Source organism: Lathamus discolor, chromosome 4, assembly GCF_037157495.1.
Source record: "Lathamus discolor isolate bLatDis1 chromosome 4, bLatDis1.hap1, whole genome shotgun sequence".
Lineage (NCBI taxonomy): Eukaryota > Metazoa > Chordata > Aves > Psittaciformes > Psittacidae > Lathamus > Lathamus discolor.
The window spans coordinates 6,169,313-6,184,385 of record NC_088887.1 but is presented as its reverse complement, the minus strand read 5'-3'; the positions used below and the strand labels follow the sequence as shown (position 1 = coordinate 6,184,385).

General features: G+C 45.3%; 1 protein-coding gene across 4 annotated transcripts; it reads left to right on the top strand.

The window, feature by feature from the left end:
• The first annotated feature begins 66 nt into the window (after positions 1-66).
• On the top strand, positions 67-14,828 carry CD58 (CD58 molecule). Of its 4 annotated transcripts, none has more exons than XM_065676094.1 (5): positions 67-203; positions 6,467-6,763; positions 7,413-7,661; positions 8,347-8,442; positions 13,829-14,828. In XM_065676094.1, exons 1-5 carry the CDS (start codon positions 149-151, stop codon positions 13,852-13,854), a joined length of 723 nt encoding a protein of 240 aa, XP_065532166.1. In that variant the 5' UTR covers positions 67-148; the 3' UTR covers positions 13,855-14,828. The 4 variants fall into 4 exon arrangements, with proteins under 4 accessions (XP_065532166.1, XP_065532164.1, XP_065532165.1 ...); XM_065676092.1 differs by lacking the exon at positions 13,829-14,828 and adding an exon at positions 11,638-13,792; XM_065676093.1 differs by lacking the exon at positions 13,829-14,828 and adding an exon at positions 11,634-13,792.
• Positions 14,829-15,073: the final 245 nt, after the last annotated feature.

Genomic DNA, 15,073 nt, shown 5'->3' with positions numbered 1-15,073 from the left:
GGGGCCGGGCTATTCTCGCCCTTCCTGAGATTTGTATTTGCGCGGTGCTCGGGAGGGTGGGCGGTACTTGTGAGGGAGGTAGCGGAGGAGAGGAGAGGAGAGCGAGCAAGCAGCCGGACGGCGCGGTCAGACCAGGACAGGCCAGACCATGCGGCCGGCGGCGCCGCTGCTGGTGCGGCTCCTGGTCTTCCTGGACTTCCTTGGTAAGTCTTGAGGGGGGGCTTCGTGGCGGACCCTTCCTGAGCCCTCCGCGTGTTCTCTTGCCTCCTTCCCTGCCGGCCGGCTCCCCTCACCGCGATGGGGGCGGGCAGCGAGTGTTAGCGGCCGCCCTGCGGAGGAACTCTGCCCCGTTACCACCCGGAGCGGCGGCTTAGCAAGTTGCGGTGGGCTCCGGCGTTGAGGAGCGCGGCCCCGAAGGGAGGAGAACCCCTTCCAGTCCCTTTGAATGGAGGTACTTGGCAGAACCACTTCCTCTCGCGTGTGCTGGGATTGCGTAATGAAGCTCCTCTCCTGTGGGGAAAGCTGAGAGCTGGGCTTGTTCAGCCGGGGGACGAGAAGGCTCCGGGGAGACTTCAGAGCAGCTCCCAGCGCCTTCTTTGGTGAATGGGGAAGACTCTGGGCTTCTCAGAAATTCGTGTTGCTTGTAGAATGTGGTTAGTCCAGTGGGTTGCTAATAGAAACGCTAAACATAGTTTTAAATGGTAGGAATTGAAAGATCAGTCATCAGCTGCATAAAGCCGACACCGATTGTGTTGTCCTGTTATCTTACTCGTGAATCTTCCTGAATAAATAGGAAGTCGTGAATTTCATTGAGTCACAGAATGGTTTGGGTTGGAAAGAACCTTTAAAGCTCATCTAGTTCCAGCCTCCATGCCGTGGGTAGGGGCACCGTGCACTTGACCAGGGTGCTCAAAGCCCTGTCCAATTCCTCACAAAAGGAAAAACGAATCCTCTCCTGCCTGCTTAAAAGCTCTTGATAAATCTTTGTCTCCAGAGCTGTGGCTGTGATATCATATTAATACCAAAAAGAAACAAATAGGTGCGCTTTTTTCCATTGACATTTAACGCTACAGGATGGACGCAGAGTGAAAACTGTTACTTGAGAGTTTCTTAGCTTAATGTGATTAATGGTCTCAGTCCTTGGAAAGCCAGGATCATCTCTGGGTTGATGCACAGGCTCCTTGGATCTTGAGAGTTGACAAGTGTGGTTAAAGGTGTTTGTCCAGCAGAGAGGTTAACTGCTGTGAAGTGGGAAATCTGTCCCCTTATAAAATGAAGTAGAAAAGAGGGGGGAAAATCCCTGGGAAATTTAGGAAGCTTACGATGACACTTGCTTTCTTTAGAAGTTGAAAGTGGTAGAGACCTTATTCATCATTTCCTTGGAGAAAAGGAAGCTGTCAGCATTGAGTGGAAGGTTGTTCAGACTGTCACTAGTGCAGCATAGCAGGTGAGTGAGTCATCCCTGGTTTTAGAGGGGAGGAGATGATGTTGATCCTGTCTTGCTGCTGGGAGCTCCGAGTGTCCTTGGGCAGGAACTCTTCAGCTCCTTGCTGCCATGCCATTTTTTCACCAGCCAACAAAACAAGAGTGAACTGAAGAGGACAGTGATCCCCCATACCAAGTAGCAGCTGTGGAGGGAAAATGTGTTTTCTTTTCAGCTCTGCTTTCTCCCAGTCTCATTTCTGGGCTTGAAGAAGAAACAACCTTGCTCTTGTAACTCCAGCCTAACTTTTGTGACTAACTTTCGAGAGCAAAGATACAGGGAGTTTACATGCATCAATACCCAGGCTTAGGAAGTTATTAGTGGTGGGCTCAGCAGTGGTGGCTCTCCTTGCTTGTATTTTTGGTATCTGGAAAATGGCTGCTTTCTTCCCAGAAGGGAATTGCGTTACCTTGCTCGTGCCAACAGCCACTGTGCCTTGATACATTAAGCCACCTCAGTTTGGCTGTGGGTCTGTGAGCCAGAGTTAATGAGAGGCAGAGTTTTGCAGTTGGTAGAGCAGGGAGTTTTTCTCCATGCTAGGAACACTGTAGGTCACTAGGCAGTAAGAGAGGACTTCTTGATGAAGATGCACTCCTAAGCTTTGCCTTTATGAAACAAATCTCTAACAAGACACCAAGCTTCATCCCTTCCAAACAGTGTTTCATTTTGCACAGCATCCTGCTGCCTTGTGGTCTCCACAGACAAATGTTTGGAGATCCTGGGTTCTGTGCTTTTCTGGAAATTGCTAAGTGAGATGAGCGGAAAGAGATGCTCGTATTGGAACATCAGGGGCAAGTGAAATGTTTAAATCTATCTCAGCAGAAGAGAAGATAAAGGCAGCAGGGTTGTAATGAAAAGATGTGGGAGTGGTAGCTGAGCCCTCTCTCCTGTTTACCTTTCCAGTTCCTGTGCCTGGAAAAGGCTACTGTGTAAGTGCAGGCAACAAAAGTCGAAACTGTAATGGCATGAGAACAGTACTCATTGCAAACAGATTGGATGGTCCATAAGAAGTAAGGCCTGGATGAGACCTTCTGTGCGTGGAGTTCTCTACCTGAGCACACAGAAGTGTGTTTCCCATTGCTTGTCTTCATTCTCTGTCTGAGAAAGTTTCTGTGCCGTGGCACCAGGCCAAAGAGCAGAATGCTCTAGCATGCTGTCAAGCATTGTTCTTTGCCTGTGAGAAATCTAATCTCAATGACTGGCCATGCTGACCTCCTGACTGCTTTCCTAGGGGAAGGAGATAGGATGTGGAGTGAGATGGGCTACAGTTTGTTTTCTGGACTCACACGCAGTGAAGTGACTTGTTCTGGTGCAATAAAGCTGTAGTATCCGCAATGATTTTATGAATAGTAGGAAGTTTTTGTATGAAGACGGCCTGAAAAGGGAGGGAAGCACAGAATGATACAGGAGTTGATGAGTTCTTGACTTGATGCCATTGAGGAATAAGCCTCCCCCAAACCCACAAAAGTAAACTCGATTGTGTGGAAGACAACTTCCTTCTGCAAGTAATAGAGGAGCTGACAAGGAGAGGTTCCATGCTTGACCTTGTGCTCACCAACAGGGAAGGGCTTGTTGAGAATGTGGTACTACAGGGAAGCCTTGGGTGCAGCGATCATGAGATGGTCGAATTTGAGATCCCCAGGAGAGTGAGAAGAGCGTGTAGCAAGCTCACTGCCCTGGACTTCAAAAGAGCAGACTTTGGCCTCTTCAGGAGCCTGCTTAGTAAGGTTCCATGGGATATAGCCCTGGAGGGCAGGGGGGCCCAAGACTGTTGGTTTATATTCAAGGATCACCTGCTGCAAGCTCAGGAGTGCTGCATCCCAACTAGAAGGAAGTGCAGCAGGAGGGCCAGGAGACCTCCTTGGATGGATAAGGAGCTGCTGAGGAAAATTCAAAGGAAAAAAGAGGCTTATATAAAATGGAAGCAAGGACAGGCGGCCTGGGTAGAGTACAGGGATGTTGTCCGGGAAGCTAGGGACCAGGTTAGGAAGGCTAAGGCCCGGTTAGAATTAAACCTAGCCAGGGATGTTAAGGATAATAGGAAGGGATTCTACAGGTACGTAGGAAACAAAAAACAGACTAGGGACAAAATAGGCCCCCTGAGGAAGCTTTCGGGAGAACTGGCTACGCAGGATTTGGAGAAGGCTGAGGTTCTGAATGACTTCTTTGCCTCGGTCTTCACTGGCAAAGGCTCTGACTGCACCACCCAGTTCTTAGAAAGTAGATGCAGGGGCTGTGAGAATGAAGACCTTGGGCCCACTGTAGGAGAGGATCTGGTTCGTGACCATCTTCAAAATCTGAACGCACACAAGTCCGTGGGACATGATGGAATCCATCCGTGGGTCCTGAAGGAGCTGGCGAATGAAGTTGCTAAGCCACTGGCCATCGTATTTGAAAAATCATGGCAGTCAGGTGAAGTTCCCGACGACTGGAAAAAGGGAAATATAACCCCCATTTTCAAGAAGGGGAAAATGGAAGACCCGGGGAATTACAGACCAGTCAGTCTCACCTCTGTGCCTGGTAAAATCTTGGAGCACATTCTCCTGGACAACATGCTAAGGCACATGAAGAACAACAAGGTGCTTGGTGACAGCCAGCATGGCTTCACTAGGGGGAACTCCTGCCTGACCAATTTGGTGGCCTTCTATGATGGGGCTACAGAATTGATGGATAAGGGTAAAGCAGTTGACGTCATCTACCTGGACTTGTGCAAAGCGTTTGACACTGTCCCACATGACATCCTTCTCTCTAAATTGGAGAGATATCAATTTGATGGATGGACCACTCGGTGGATAAAGAACTGGCTGGACGGCCGCACACAAAGAGTTGTGGTCAATGGCTCGATGTCCGGCTGGAGACCGGTAACGAGTGGTGTCCCTCAGGGATCGGTGTTGGGACCGGTCTTGTTTAACATCTTCGTCGCTGACATGGACAGTGGGATTGAGTGCGCCCTCAGCAAGTTTGCCGATGACACCAAGCTGTGTGGTTCGGTTGCTACGCTGGAGGGAAGGGATGCCATCCAGAGGGACCTTGACACGCTTGTGAGGTGGGCTGATGCCAACCTTATGAAGTTCAACCACGACAAGTGCAGGGTCCTACACCTGGGTCGGAACAATCCCAGGCACGGCTACAGACTGGGCAAAGAAGAGATCCAGAGCGGCCCTGCAGAGAAGGACTTGGGGGTGTTGGTCGATGAGAAAACGAACATGAGCCGGCAGTGTGCGCTCGCAGCCCAGAAAGCCAACCGTATCCTGGGCTGCATCCAAAGGAGTGTGACCAGCAGGTCAAAGGAGGTGATCCTGCCCCTCTACTCTGCTCTTGTGAGACCTCACCTGGAGTATTGTGTGCAGTTCTGGTGTCCTCAACATAAAAAGGACATGGAACTGCTGGAACAAGTCCAGAGGAGGCCACGAGGATGATCAGGGACTGGAGCACCTCCCGTATGAAGACAGGCTGAGAAAGTTGGGGCTGTTCAGCCTGGAGAAGAGAAGGCTGCGTGGAGACCTCATAGCAGCCTTCCAGTATCTGAAGGGGGCCTATAGGGATGCTGGGGAGGGACTCTTTGTCAGGGACTGTAGTGACAGGACAAGGGGTAACGGGTTAAAACTGAAACAGGGGAAGTTTAGATTGGATATAAGGAGGAAATTCTTTCCTGTTAGGGTGGTGAGACACTGGAATCGGTTGCTCAGGGAGGTTGTGAGTGCTCCATCCCTGGCAGTGTTCAAGGCCAGGTTGGATGAAGCCTTGTGTGGGATGGTTTAGTGAGAGGTGTCCCTGTCCATGGCAGGGGGGTTGGAACTGGATGATCTTGAGGTCCTTTCCAACCCTAACCATTCTATGATTCTATGATTTTATGATTCTATGAAAATAGTACCTATCGCATGGGAGCAATTGTCTTGAAGAATAAGCTCATCAAATATTTCTTTTTCACCATGTGCTGTTACCATGTTTATGCTCACACCCTTCCTTCAACTTAGTAGTGGAGTAGAATCAAGTCTGTATTGCAAGTGTAATTTGAACTCGGTATTGCATGTTTTTGTCAGCGTCCACATACATGCCTGCCACGGCAGTAGTTTTGTGATTTTCTTTTCTGTTAGAGCCATTCAGAAGTAGGAGAAGTAGGAAGTGATTGCTGAAGACTGGAGCAGGGACACAGAGGTGCTGATGGTTTACAGTGTCCCTTCCCCACAGCAGAGTGTCGTAACACCTGTTAGATGAGTAGATGTTTTAGCACATGTAGCTGTCCTTAATAAAAACCAGGAAAAATCTCTTACTGTTCTTCTTTTCTCTTGTTGTGTGTTTGTTTGTATTGAATGCCTAGGTCTTTTGAGGAGAATACGATTGATTCAACACTCATAGCAGTAAGGGTTTCTGAACAGCCACCTTCTCTTGCTTGGGAAGTTAGTTAACATAAACTTGATGAAGTGAGGTTTCCAAGGGAAGTCCCTAGGATCCCCACGATTCCAGAGCAGATGCTTTGAACAGAGTAGCAACTTTGTATCGGAAGTGTGCTCTTTGCTAATTCTGTGGATACTCATGCTGGAAAAATTGCAGTTTATTTGCTCAGCAGAATCTTCCGTCTGGGCATTCTGCAACAGGATGCTGGGACAGATTTTGCTGGTGATGACAACTCTTCATTTCATCTTTTTCATCAGACCATAGGCAGGAGGCCTAATTCAAGTGAAAAAAGGGAAAGTACTGAGGATAGAGGAGGTTAGGAAAGGGAAGAAGATTCGGACAGTGATTCTACCTGGGACCGTTATGCGGAAACTGCATCCCTTTATGATGCCTGTCACACGATTGTGCAGAAAGGCCAGGTTTGAGCAATACTAAACTGGTGCATGCCTTATTTATCAACATTGTGACGTGCTTCTAACCTAAATTTGAATGTATCTGGTAGTGCGTACAGTATTAGTCAAGCAATAGTGTATAAAACAATTATTAAAGTAACTTTTTTCTCTTTTTTTTTTTTTTCCCCTGTAGCAGGCATCTGCTGCCAGGACCTGTTTGGCATTGTGGGAGAAAATTTCACTTTTCCAGCGAATATAGAAAAAAACGCAGAGGAAATAATTTGGATGAAAGACAAGGATAAAGTGGTTGAATGGGAAGGACAAAACACGAAGTATTTTCCTTCTTTCCGTAACAGAAGCTTCCTTAATGAGGAGAATGGCTGCTTGACTATATTTAATTTGCAGAAGAGTGATGCTGGCGTATACGTATTGGAGTACTTCGTTACTCAGAAAGAAAGTTCTCCCTTAACCTTCACACTTACTGTGCTATGTAAGTAGTGGAAGAACTGCATGAAGAACTTGCACCACTCTATTCACTTTAAGAAGGCTAGAAAGAGGGTTGTTTATTTGTCAGGGAAGCAAACGGAAGCAGTGGGAGGCTGTTCTTTTGGCTCTATTAAGTTGCTTTGGCACTTTAAACAAATTTCCAAAGGTGGCATCTAATTCATGTGCCCGTCATTGCTCACCTTGGTATGAGTTCTAGAATGAGTGTAGATGGCACACTACCTGCTTTCAGGTAGATAACCAAACTCTTCGAGCAAGCTGACCCAAGTTATCCCAGGCATTAGATGTCTACTAAAGATGTTCCTTTAGGCATACTATACATAGTTAAATGTCTTTGGTATTATCCTGTGCAGATCTACACAGCTTTACTTGTAGTCTTTGAGAAATATATTTGACCAATGTGTGTATTAATCCTCTTGACAGTGAACCATGAGGAGTCTCGAACTAGGCACAGAACCACCACAAACAGGGCTGCTTTTAGAAACAGATTTCTCACAGATGTGAGTGGGCACACACACACACATATATTTTTATCTCTGCACCCTCCTGCTGCTTTTGTTGTCTGTGCTAAAACTCAAGGCGGTTTATGACCAAAGTAATATAGAATGGGTTTTGGGGTTTTTTCTTCTTTCTAGCTCCCCCTTCAAAACCTGAAGCAAGTTGCAATGACAGTGGGGATACCTTTGTGTTGAAATGTACAGCAGATTTCCCAAAGCCTCTGCATTATACATTGAAGTTGAATGGCGTACCGGCAATCGTTCATCACATCCCAGAAGTTTTCATCCCTAAGAAGGATGTTGGTGCTTCCACAAAAGCTGTGTGCTCCATTAAATTCTCTCAAACGGAAAAGAGCTCTGAAATCTCTTTGACCCAGTGCTTTTCAGGTAAAAAACGTATTGAACCCTCCATGGGCTACAGGTGAATATCTGCTCCACCATGGACCTCCATAGGCTGCAGAGGAGTCTTTGCTCTGGTGCCTGGAGCACCTCCTCTCCTTCCTCCTTCTTCACTGATCTTGGTGTCTGCAGGGCTTTTTCTCTTGCACATTCTCACTTCTCTGTCTGCTGTTGCATGTCAGCTTTTACCCTTTCTGAAATAGGTTATTGCAGAAGTGCTACCACTGTTGCTGATGGGCTCGGCCTTGGCCAGTGGTGGGTCCATCTTGGAGCCAGCTGGCACTGGCTGTCTGACATGGGGGCAGCTTCTGGCATCTTCTTACAGATGCCACCCATGAAGTCTCCCTGCTACCAAAACCTTGCTTGCAAACCCAATAGAAGATGTTTGATGAAATTTTACTTGGCTGATTTCTGGCTCAGCCTTTAACAGGCCAAAAAATGGGATGGACCTTTCAAGTGGTGATGTGCCTTCACTGTACTAAGGAACTTACCATCTAACTTTACCAGAGCTGGTATAGGGTTTTGCTGATAACTGATCCTGGTGCATTAATTTCTCGAGGTTACTTTTTAAAAACCAAATACCTATAAAGATACTCAGGGTTGTATCTATGCTGAAGTAGTGTAGCACACAGTTGCTTTCTAACTGACCAATCCTTATTTTATTTGTTTAAAGGAGACAACCATCACAAAAGAAGCAGAGATGGTCTTATTGCAGCTTCTGTTATTTGCGTGGCAGTTGCAGTAACAGTAGCATTTCTATACAAAAGAGGTATGTATAGTACTTCCTAATGGAGCTCAACATGCTTCGAGATTACTGAACTGAGTTTCTGTAGACTGTTAGGAAGTTTCTGACTCTGGGATGCATTGTAAACACAGCAGAAGAAACCAGTGCAACTTAGGCAAGGGCAATAGGTTTGAAAGAAGTAATATGCTAAACTTTGTGCATTCAGACACTGGGCTCTGTGTACTGGGAAATGTTGTAGTTTGTATTTGTGTACTTCTCCTTCAGGTATTTCATTTACTGTGTGTTTCTATTTACCAAGTATTTATGGCCTCTCGCATTCCTACCCAAATGTGCCTTCACTACCTTTTTTCAGAGCATCATAAAGCTTGCCCTCAAGATCTATTTATTGCTGGGACAGGCCTATACCAAGGCCTCTTGAGAACCTTATGCTGAATCTGATCCAACAACTTGCTGTGCTCAATTCATATCTATGAGACAGGAAGCTGCCAGTTGGAATAGTTAAAGCATAGTGCTATATCTCAAAGATTTTGGTCTGCATGATAGCTATGTGGTGGCGATAGCAGTAATTTCATCAGCCTAACAGATTCAGTGGCAGCATGAAGAAGTGAAATCGGCTTCCATCAGTAATTGTGAATCCCTCGATTCCCAAGGGACATAGTTGAAGTGCAGGTTGACCTGCTTGGAAAGAATTTCACTGCAGTTGTGTAAGATATTTCAGATGTAAGACTGTAGGTAAATATGTAATAAAACTTTCTCATTGCTGATATGTCTGCAAAGCTTATGTAGATTAGGCGATACTGAGAACTGTTGCTGAACTTTGAACCCATCTACTGATGGCAATCAACTTTTCTATGTTGGAGAGGCTTGCTTTAGTTTACCATAGCTCAAGCATGCTTTACTCTGACTCTAGGGAGATCTGTCTTTCTTGTAGATGGATGAAAATTGTTCCACAGAAACTATTTGTAGGATGGCTTGGCCAATCTAGCCACTTACTATTGCTAAAAGTGGAGGTCTTGCTCTTTGGAACAGCTTTAATGTTCATCACACCCCTCTGAGCTGGTTAAACTAACTCAAGTAGCAGGAAAGTGACTCAGCAGAAAAATCTGGGCCATTGCCTGTGAGACTAGTAGGTTAAATCAGACTGTGAAGGGCACTGGGCTGACATACTGGAGGGGTGGAATGCTGGTCAGTGACAGAATCAAAGGCAGAAGGAAGGGCAGGAGACAGGAAGGGGCTGGGGGGGTGAGGGAGGCTGTTGCAGGGATAGCAGGACAGGCTGAGATGTGCCTATGAAATGTGTTGCATGAAGCTGTTACTTTCTCACACTGTAAAGATTTGCTGCACTTTGAGCCTGCTGATTTCCCAGAGCTGAAGCCTTTGACGATACTGGCTGCTCTACATAGAGCATAGCTAGTTTAAAAGTACGTGACAAACAGAACATCTGTGAAGAAACAAAGTTTTGGTGGGATGTGAAATTAGGTTAGCTCTAGCAAATAAACTTGGTGAGGGAAGAAAGGAATTGATGGAAAAGGTAGTTTTGTTATTTGCAAAATGAAAGCCGTGTCCTTATCACAGTCTGCACCTTGCTCAAAGGGGGCAGCGGAGCGGGAGGCGTTGATCTCCTCTTTCTGGTGATCAGCAATCATGTACAAATGTGGGAAAACATGGATGAGTGGAAGGGTGGGAGTGAGTTAAGACTGATTAGAAGAAACCTGACTCAGTGATGTAGATGAAACTGCCAATGAAACTGTCGTGCAACAAAGAAACAGACCTAAAACAGGGCTGGAGAGGAGGCTGTGGTATCCAAGGCAAATCCTGTTAGTTGCCGGTGGGTAATACTGAAGACCAAATGATGTAAGTTGGTGAATTATTCCTGGCCTATGTGACGTGTTGCTTTGCACAGGCACACACTTGGCCAAACTGTGCTCCTATGTCACACTTAGGTTTAGCATTTGAAATGGCTATATTATGTAACGTCAGGGCATCATAGTAACTGTGCTTTCTTTGGTACTGTTTGCAAGCTCTGTGGGGACAGAACATCTTGCATGTTCTGTAGGGAGTGTGAAACCTGATGCTTGTTGCCACAGCTATAAAATGAGGATGATGCTAATTTCATATTCAGGCCCTCACTGCATAGACACAAACAGCAGCACCCCCCCCCCAGGCTGGCTTCTAGATCATGTTCTTCGGTCCATCAAGCTGGTATAAATCACCCATAGGTAAGGCAGTAAACCTGCTTGGGTTTTAAAGATACAAATAAAAAATACCTCAAGCCTATACAGGAACCTTGTGAGAACTAAAGTAGGGACATAATTATTTTTCTTATTGTCTACAGAGATGAGTACCGTGTATTACCATATGCTGCTCTCCTAGACTGCTGGCGGTTTATCCTAGACTGGAGTGATGCGCAACTAGAGGCTAGTGGAAGGGATGGGTAGGGCTATCAAAACAGGAGCAAAGACTGGATGATGCTGCCTTGGCACCTCCAGTTGGTTCCTTTTTTACTGTTCGTCTGAGTATAGCAAGACAGAAACACTGATGTGAGCTTTATGTATGCTTTCTTGGTTATCAGCCTGGTTAGCGGTTGATGCATGTTGCATGCAGTGAGTTAAGTTGGTAAGTAGGACATGTAGTCTTCAACTTGCTGGGTTCTAACTTCCTGCACTGCAACTTCCCTTTACTTCCAGTTTCCTTGCTTGTCAAATAAGAGCTGTATTTGCAGTCCTCAGAAGAGAAAGTTCAACAAGCATCTGGCATTACTGTATGGAAGAAATAGCAGCAGCATTGCATGCATGTGTGGTGGTGCACAGCTGGTACTAGGACTGTACCTGAACCTTTGCATAAAAGCAGTGTCTTTAATGCCTAGTTAAGTGATCTAAAGTCATGGAGTCAGGACAACCTCACACACTACCATCTGCTTAGCAGGTGGCTGGCAATAAGTGAATAAATGTTCTTAAAGTGCTGCAGTTGCAGAGAAATGTTTTTAACCGTATACAGATGATTTAGGTAAAATGGCTACTGGCTATCAGATACCATGGTTCGCCTACCTGTTGTAATTGGATTGCTTTGGATCATGTGAAATGTCTTAATTCATCTTACACTTTATTAGTATTTAAAGCCTGCAGTATTTGTGTATAATCAGTTCAGTTTCCAGAAGAGAAGACACAATAATTTACCTGTGTGCTTTTCTTTTGCTTCATCTCTTAAATCATAAGCAAGTAATTGCTTTGTGGACCAAACAAGAATGGAAGAGAAGCTGTAGAATTCAACACTGAAGAAGCTGCCACCTTTTACCTTGGAGGTCTTCCAACAAGCACTGAAGTCATCCATAAAGGGGATGCTTTGAAGGCCAGCTGAACTGTTTCCAGTGTCTGCTCTTCTTTTCTTAGAAGGGACAGTGACACTAACACAAAATATAAGAGTTAAGGTCTTTTGTATCATATTTAGAAACTAACAAAGACATGTCCATTTACGAGAATGTAGATAAATCAAAAACTGTTTAGCTTTCTATGCAACGTTAGATAACTACTTGTTACAGACAGAAGAAGGGCAGTTGATCCTTCAGCAAACCTAGGTGCCTTTTCTCATCCCTGTTTTTTTTTTTTTTTTTTCTAGAACTTTTGATATTTTTTGCACTTTTAAGGTTCCTTTTTTGTTGTAGCTTCTGCTTCACAGTATTCTAAAAGAATGTCAATCTACCCATTGCTGTACAAAGAACAATATGTTTTTAGGCTGCTTGTGACTGGAAAGAAAACTTGAAAACTGAAGTCACTGAAGCTCAAAAAGAATCAAAGAGAAAAAAATACCACATTAATACAGGCCAGGATGCTGTTGGGTGCCTTTGCTGCCAGGGTACACTGCTGGCTCTGGATGCCGGAGAGGGACTCTTCATCATGGACTGTAGGAATAGGACAAGGGGTGATGGGTTTAAACTGAAACAAGAGAAATTCAGGTTCAATACAAGGAAGAAGTTCTTCCCTGTGAGGGTGGTGAGGTGCTGGGACAGGTTGCCCAAAGAAGTGTTCCACACCTGGCAGTGTCCAAGGCCAGGTTGGACAAACCCTTGGGCAGCATGGTCTACTGTGAAGCATCCTTGCCTATGGAAGAGGGAGTTGGAATTGGATATATATTATTATATCTTATATAATATATGATACAGAATCATAGAATGGTTAGGGTTGGATCATCCAGTTCCAACACCCTGTCATGGGCAGGGATGCTTCACATTAGACCAGGTTGCTCCAAGCCCCATACAGCCTGGCCTTGAACACCGACAGGGATGGAGAATTGCTAAATAAGCTAAAAAAAACCCTGTCACATCTTTTTGTAATACATACGTACATTTCTTACACTTTAAATTTAGTAAATGATCCCCAAAACTAATCATTAACTTGAAGTGATTAATTTATTTGTATATTTAAGTCACAACCCCTTCTCCACTGCACTTTCAATGATGCTGTCTACCTCTTTGTAAGAAGTTTCCACACAAAGATGTCCTTTATCATGTATCAGGGTAAGGGTAAACCTGTAGCTTGTTTTCCTGCTTGGACAAAGGCTTGCTTTCTGTTATTAATATGGAAAATAGTGGTGGAAAAAAATGATTGTTTGGAGGAATAGGCTAGAACTGCTCCCAGAAACTACCAGTTCATCTAGTACACATCATTCTTCCTGTGTAATTTAAAACTAAAATGCATGCAGAAGTCTTACATAGGGACTGGTTTTGAAAATTCCTTGACACTTGATGTCATTGACTTTGTTTCCAAATCAAAAAGCAACAGCCTTCAAAAATAGTAAGCGGTTGGGGTTAAGTAACCACCATTGCTGGAAATCTTTAGCATGCTTCATGCAATTTTGGTGCTTTATCAGAAGTAGAAAAGCCCAGGCTGACGTAAGACCAAGAACTACAGGCTCTACACTGTCTCACTGCATGTTTTCACCCACTCACTTTGCACAGTGTCCTGGTTTCAGCTGTAACAGGTGGAGTTTTTTTCTCCTTCTTAGTGGGTGATACAGTGCTGGGTTTCAGCTTCAGTCTGGGCATAATGCTGATAGCGACAACTAGAATATCAGTGTGTTCAGTAATGTTTACCCCTCCTCCAGTGAGGAGGGTCACAAGAAGCCTGGAGGAAGCAGAGAGAGGATACCCGACCCAATGTAGCCAAAGGACTATTCCATACCACAGCACATCATGCCAAGTATAGAAACTGGCGGAGTCCCTTTGAAGGGACGATCCCTGCTTGGGTTGAGCTGGGTATCAGTCAGTGGGTGCTGAACAATTTTATTGTGCATCACCTGTGTTTACTGATGTTTTTCCTTTACCCTTTTAGTTTCATATTCTCTCCCCTTGTTATTTATTAAACTGTTCTTATCTCAACCCGTGCGTTTCATGTTCGTTCCTTTTTTCTGCCAGGAGGGGAGCGGAAAGTGGAGGGTTGAGCTGTGTGGTGCTGATTTACTGGCCTGGCTTAAACTGTGACTCACAACATCTGCTGTGTGTGAGAAACTTCTACTTCTAGAAGTACAGATGTTCACAGAATCATGGAATCAGCTGGGTTGTAAAAGACCTTTAAGATCATCAAGCCTAACCTTGACTCCAGCACTACCAAGGCCACCACTAACCCATGGAACTCAAGGCCTCGTCTACACAGTGTGTTGAACGCTTCTGGGCATGGTGACTCCAGCACTGCCCTGGGCAGCCTGTTCCAGTGCCTGAGCACCCTTTGGGGAAGGATTTGTTCCTAATCTCCAGTCTAAATCTCCGCTGCTGCAGCTTGAGGCCATTCCCTCTTGTCCTTAGCAGTTTTCAAAGCAAAAGTGAAGCTTAGGGTCCTTTTGGCATTGTTGTTTCTTTGGGTTTTGTGATGGGTAGATTGGGTTGTTTTCCCCATAGGGATGTGAAGGCAGGCATTTGGGAGAATAACCTGATGTGACTTCCTGCCAGCTCTGGCAACAGCATTTGCAGTGCCATTCCTATGTCACTCTCTCCAGATGTCCACTGCACAGTAACTAAAGAAGAATAAACACTTTTTCTGTGAAAAGTGTGTGTCCAGATAGGCAGTTTTCAGTAGCAAAGAGTAGAGGCTCACTTGAAACGCAAACAGCTATTTGTGTCTTGTGTGCAACCGAAGTCCAGAAAATGCTGACTGTATTCCAGAAGTGAGCCTGCCCTCTGACACCCTGGAGTCCCGGCTCATGCTGATGGTGTGACCTGATTGCTGGAAAGGACAGAAACTGAAAAAGAGCAGGAGCTGCTGCTGAGTACTTTTGGTCACAAGACACACCCCAACTGATTCCTTACTCTCCTTTTCATACTGTATTTAGCCTTCAGCAGAAGTGCCTGGGGAAACGTTGCTCCTCGTTAATCCCAGAATAAATGAGAGCTTTCTCATGGACTTTCGATTCCAGTGCCAGTTGGGGTTAGTGGGAGTAGAAAACAGAGCCCAGGAATATCTCTGGCCTTTTGACTCTTCCAGGGAATTTAAGCAAGCCCAGTACGACCAATTAACTAAGAAGAAAAGCATAGCCAGCAGCTGCAGTGGCACTGACACATGAGGAGAACAAGTCCTAGTCAGGGATTGTTTTATTCCCCAAGTAGGGCTTTCAGTGAAGTTCCATTAGGGAATGTTAAGTCATATTGTTGGAGGTGGGAGTGGGA

Excerpts from the sequence above, each read along its gene's own strand:
- CD58 (XM_065676092.1), top strand. The coding sequence starts at position 149 with ATGCGGCCGGCGGCGCCGCTGCTGGTGCGGCTCCTGGTCTTCCTGGAC. Across the intron at positions 204-6,466 it reads GGTCTTCCTGGACTTCCTTG|CAGGCATCTGCTGCCAGGAC; the intron begins GTAAGTCTTGAG and ends TTTCCCCTGTAG. Across the intron at positions 6,764-7,412 it reads CTTCACACTTACTGTGCTAT|CTCCCCCTTCAAAACCTGAA; the intron begins GTAAGTAGTGGA and ends TCTTCTTTCTAG.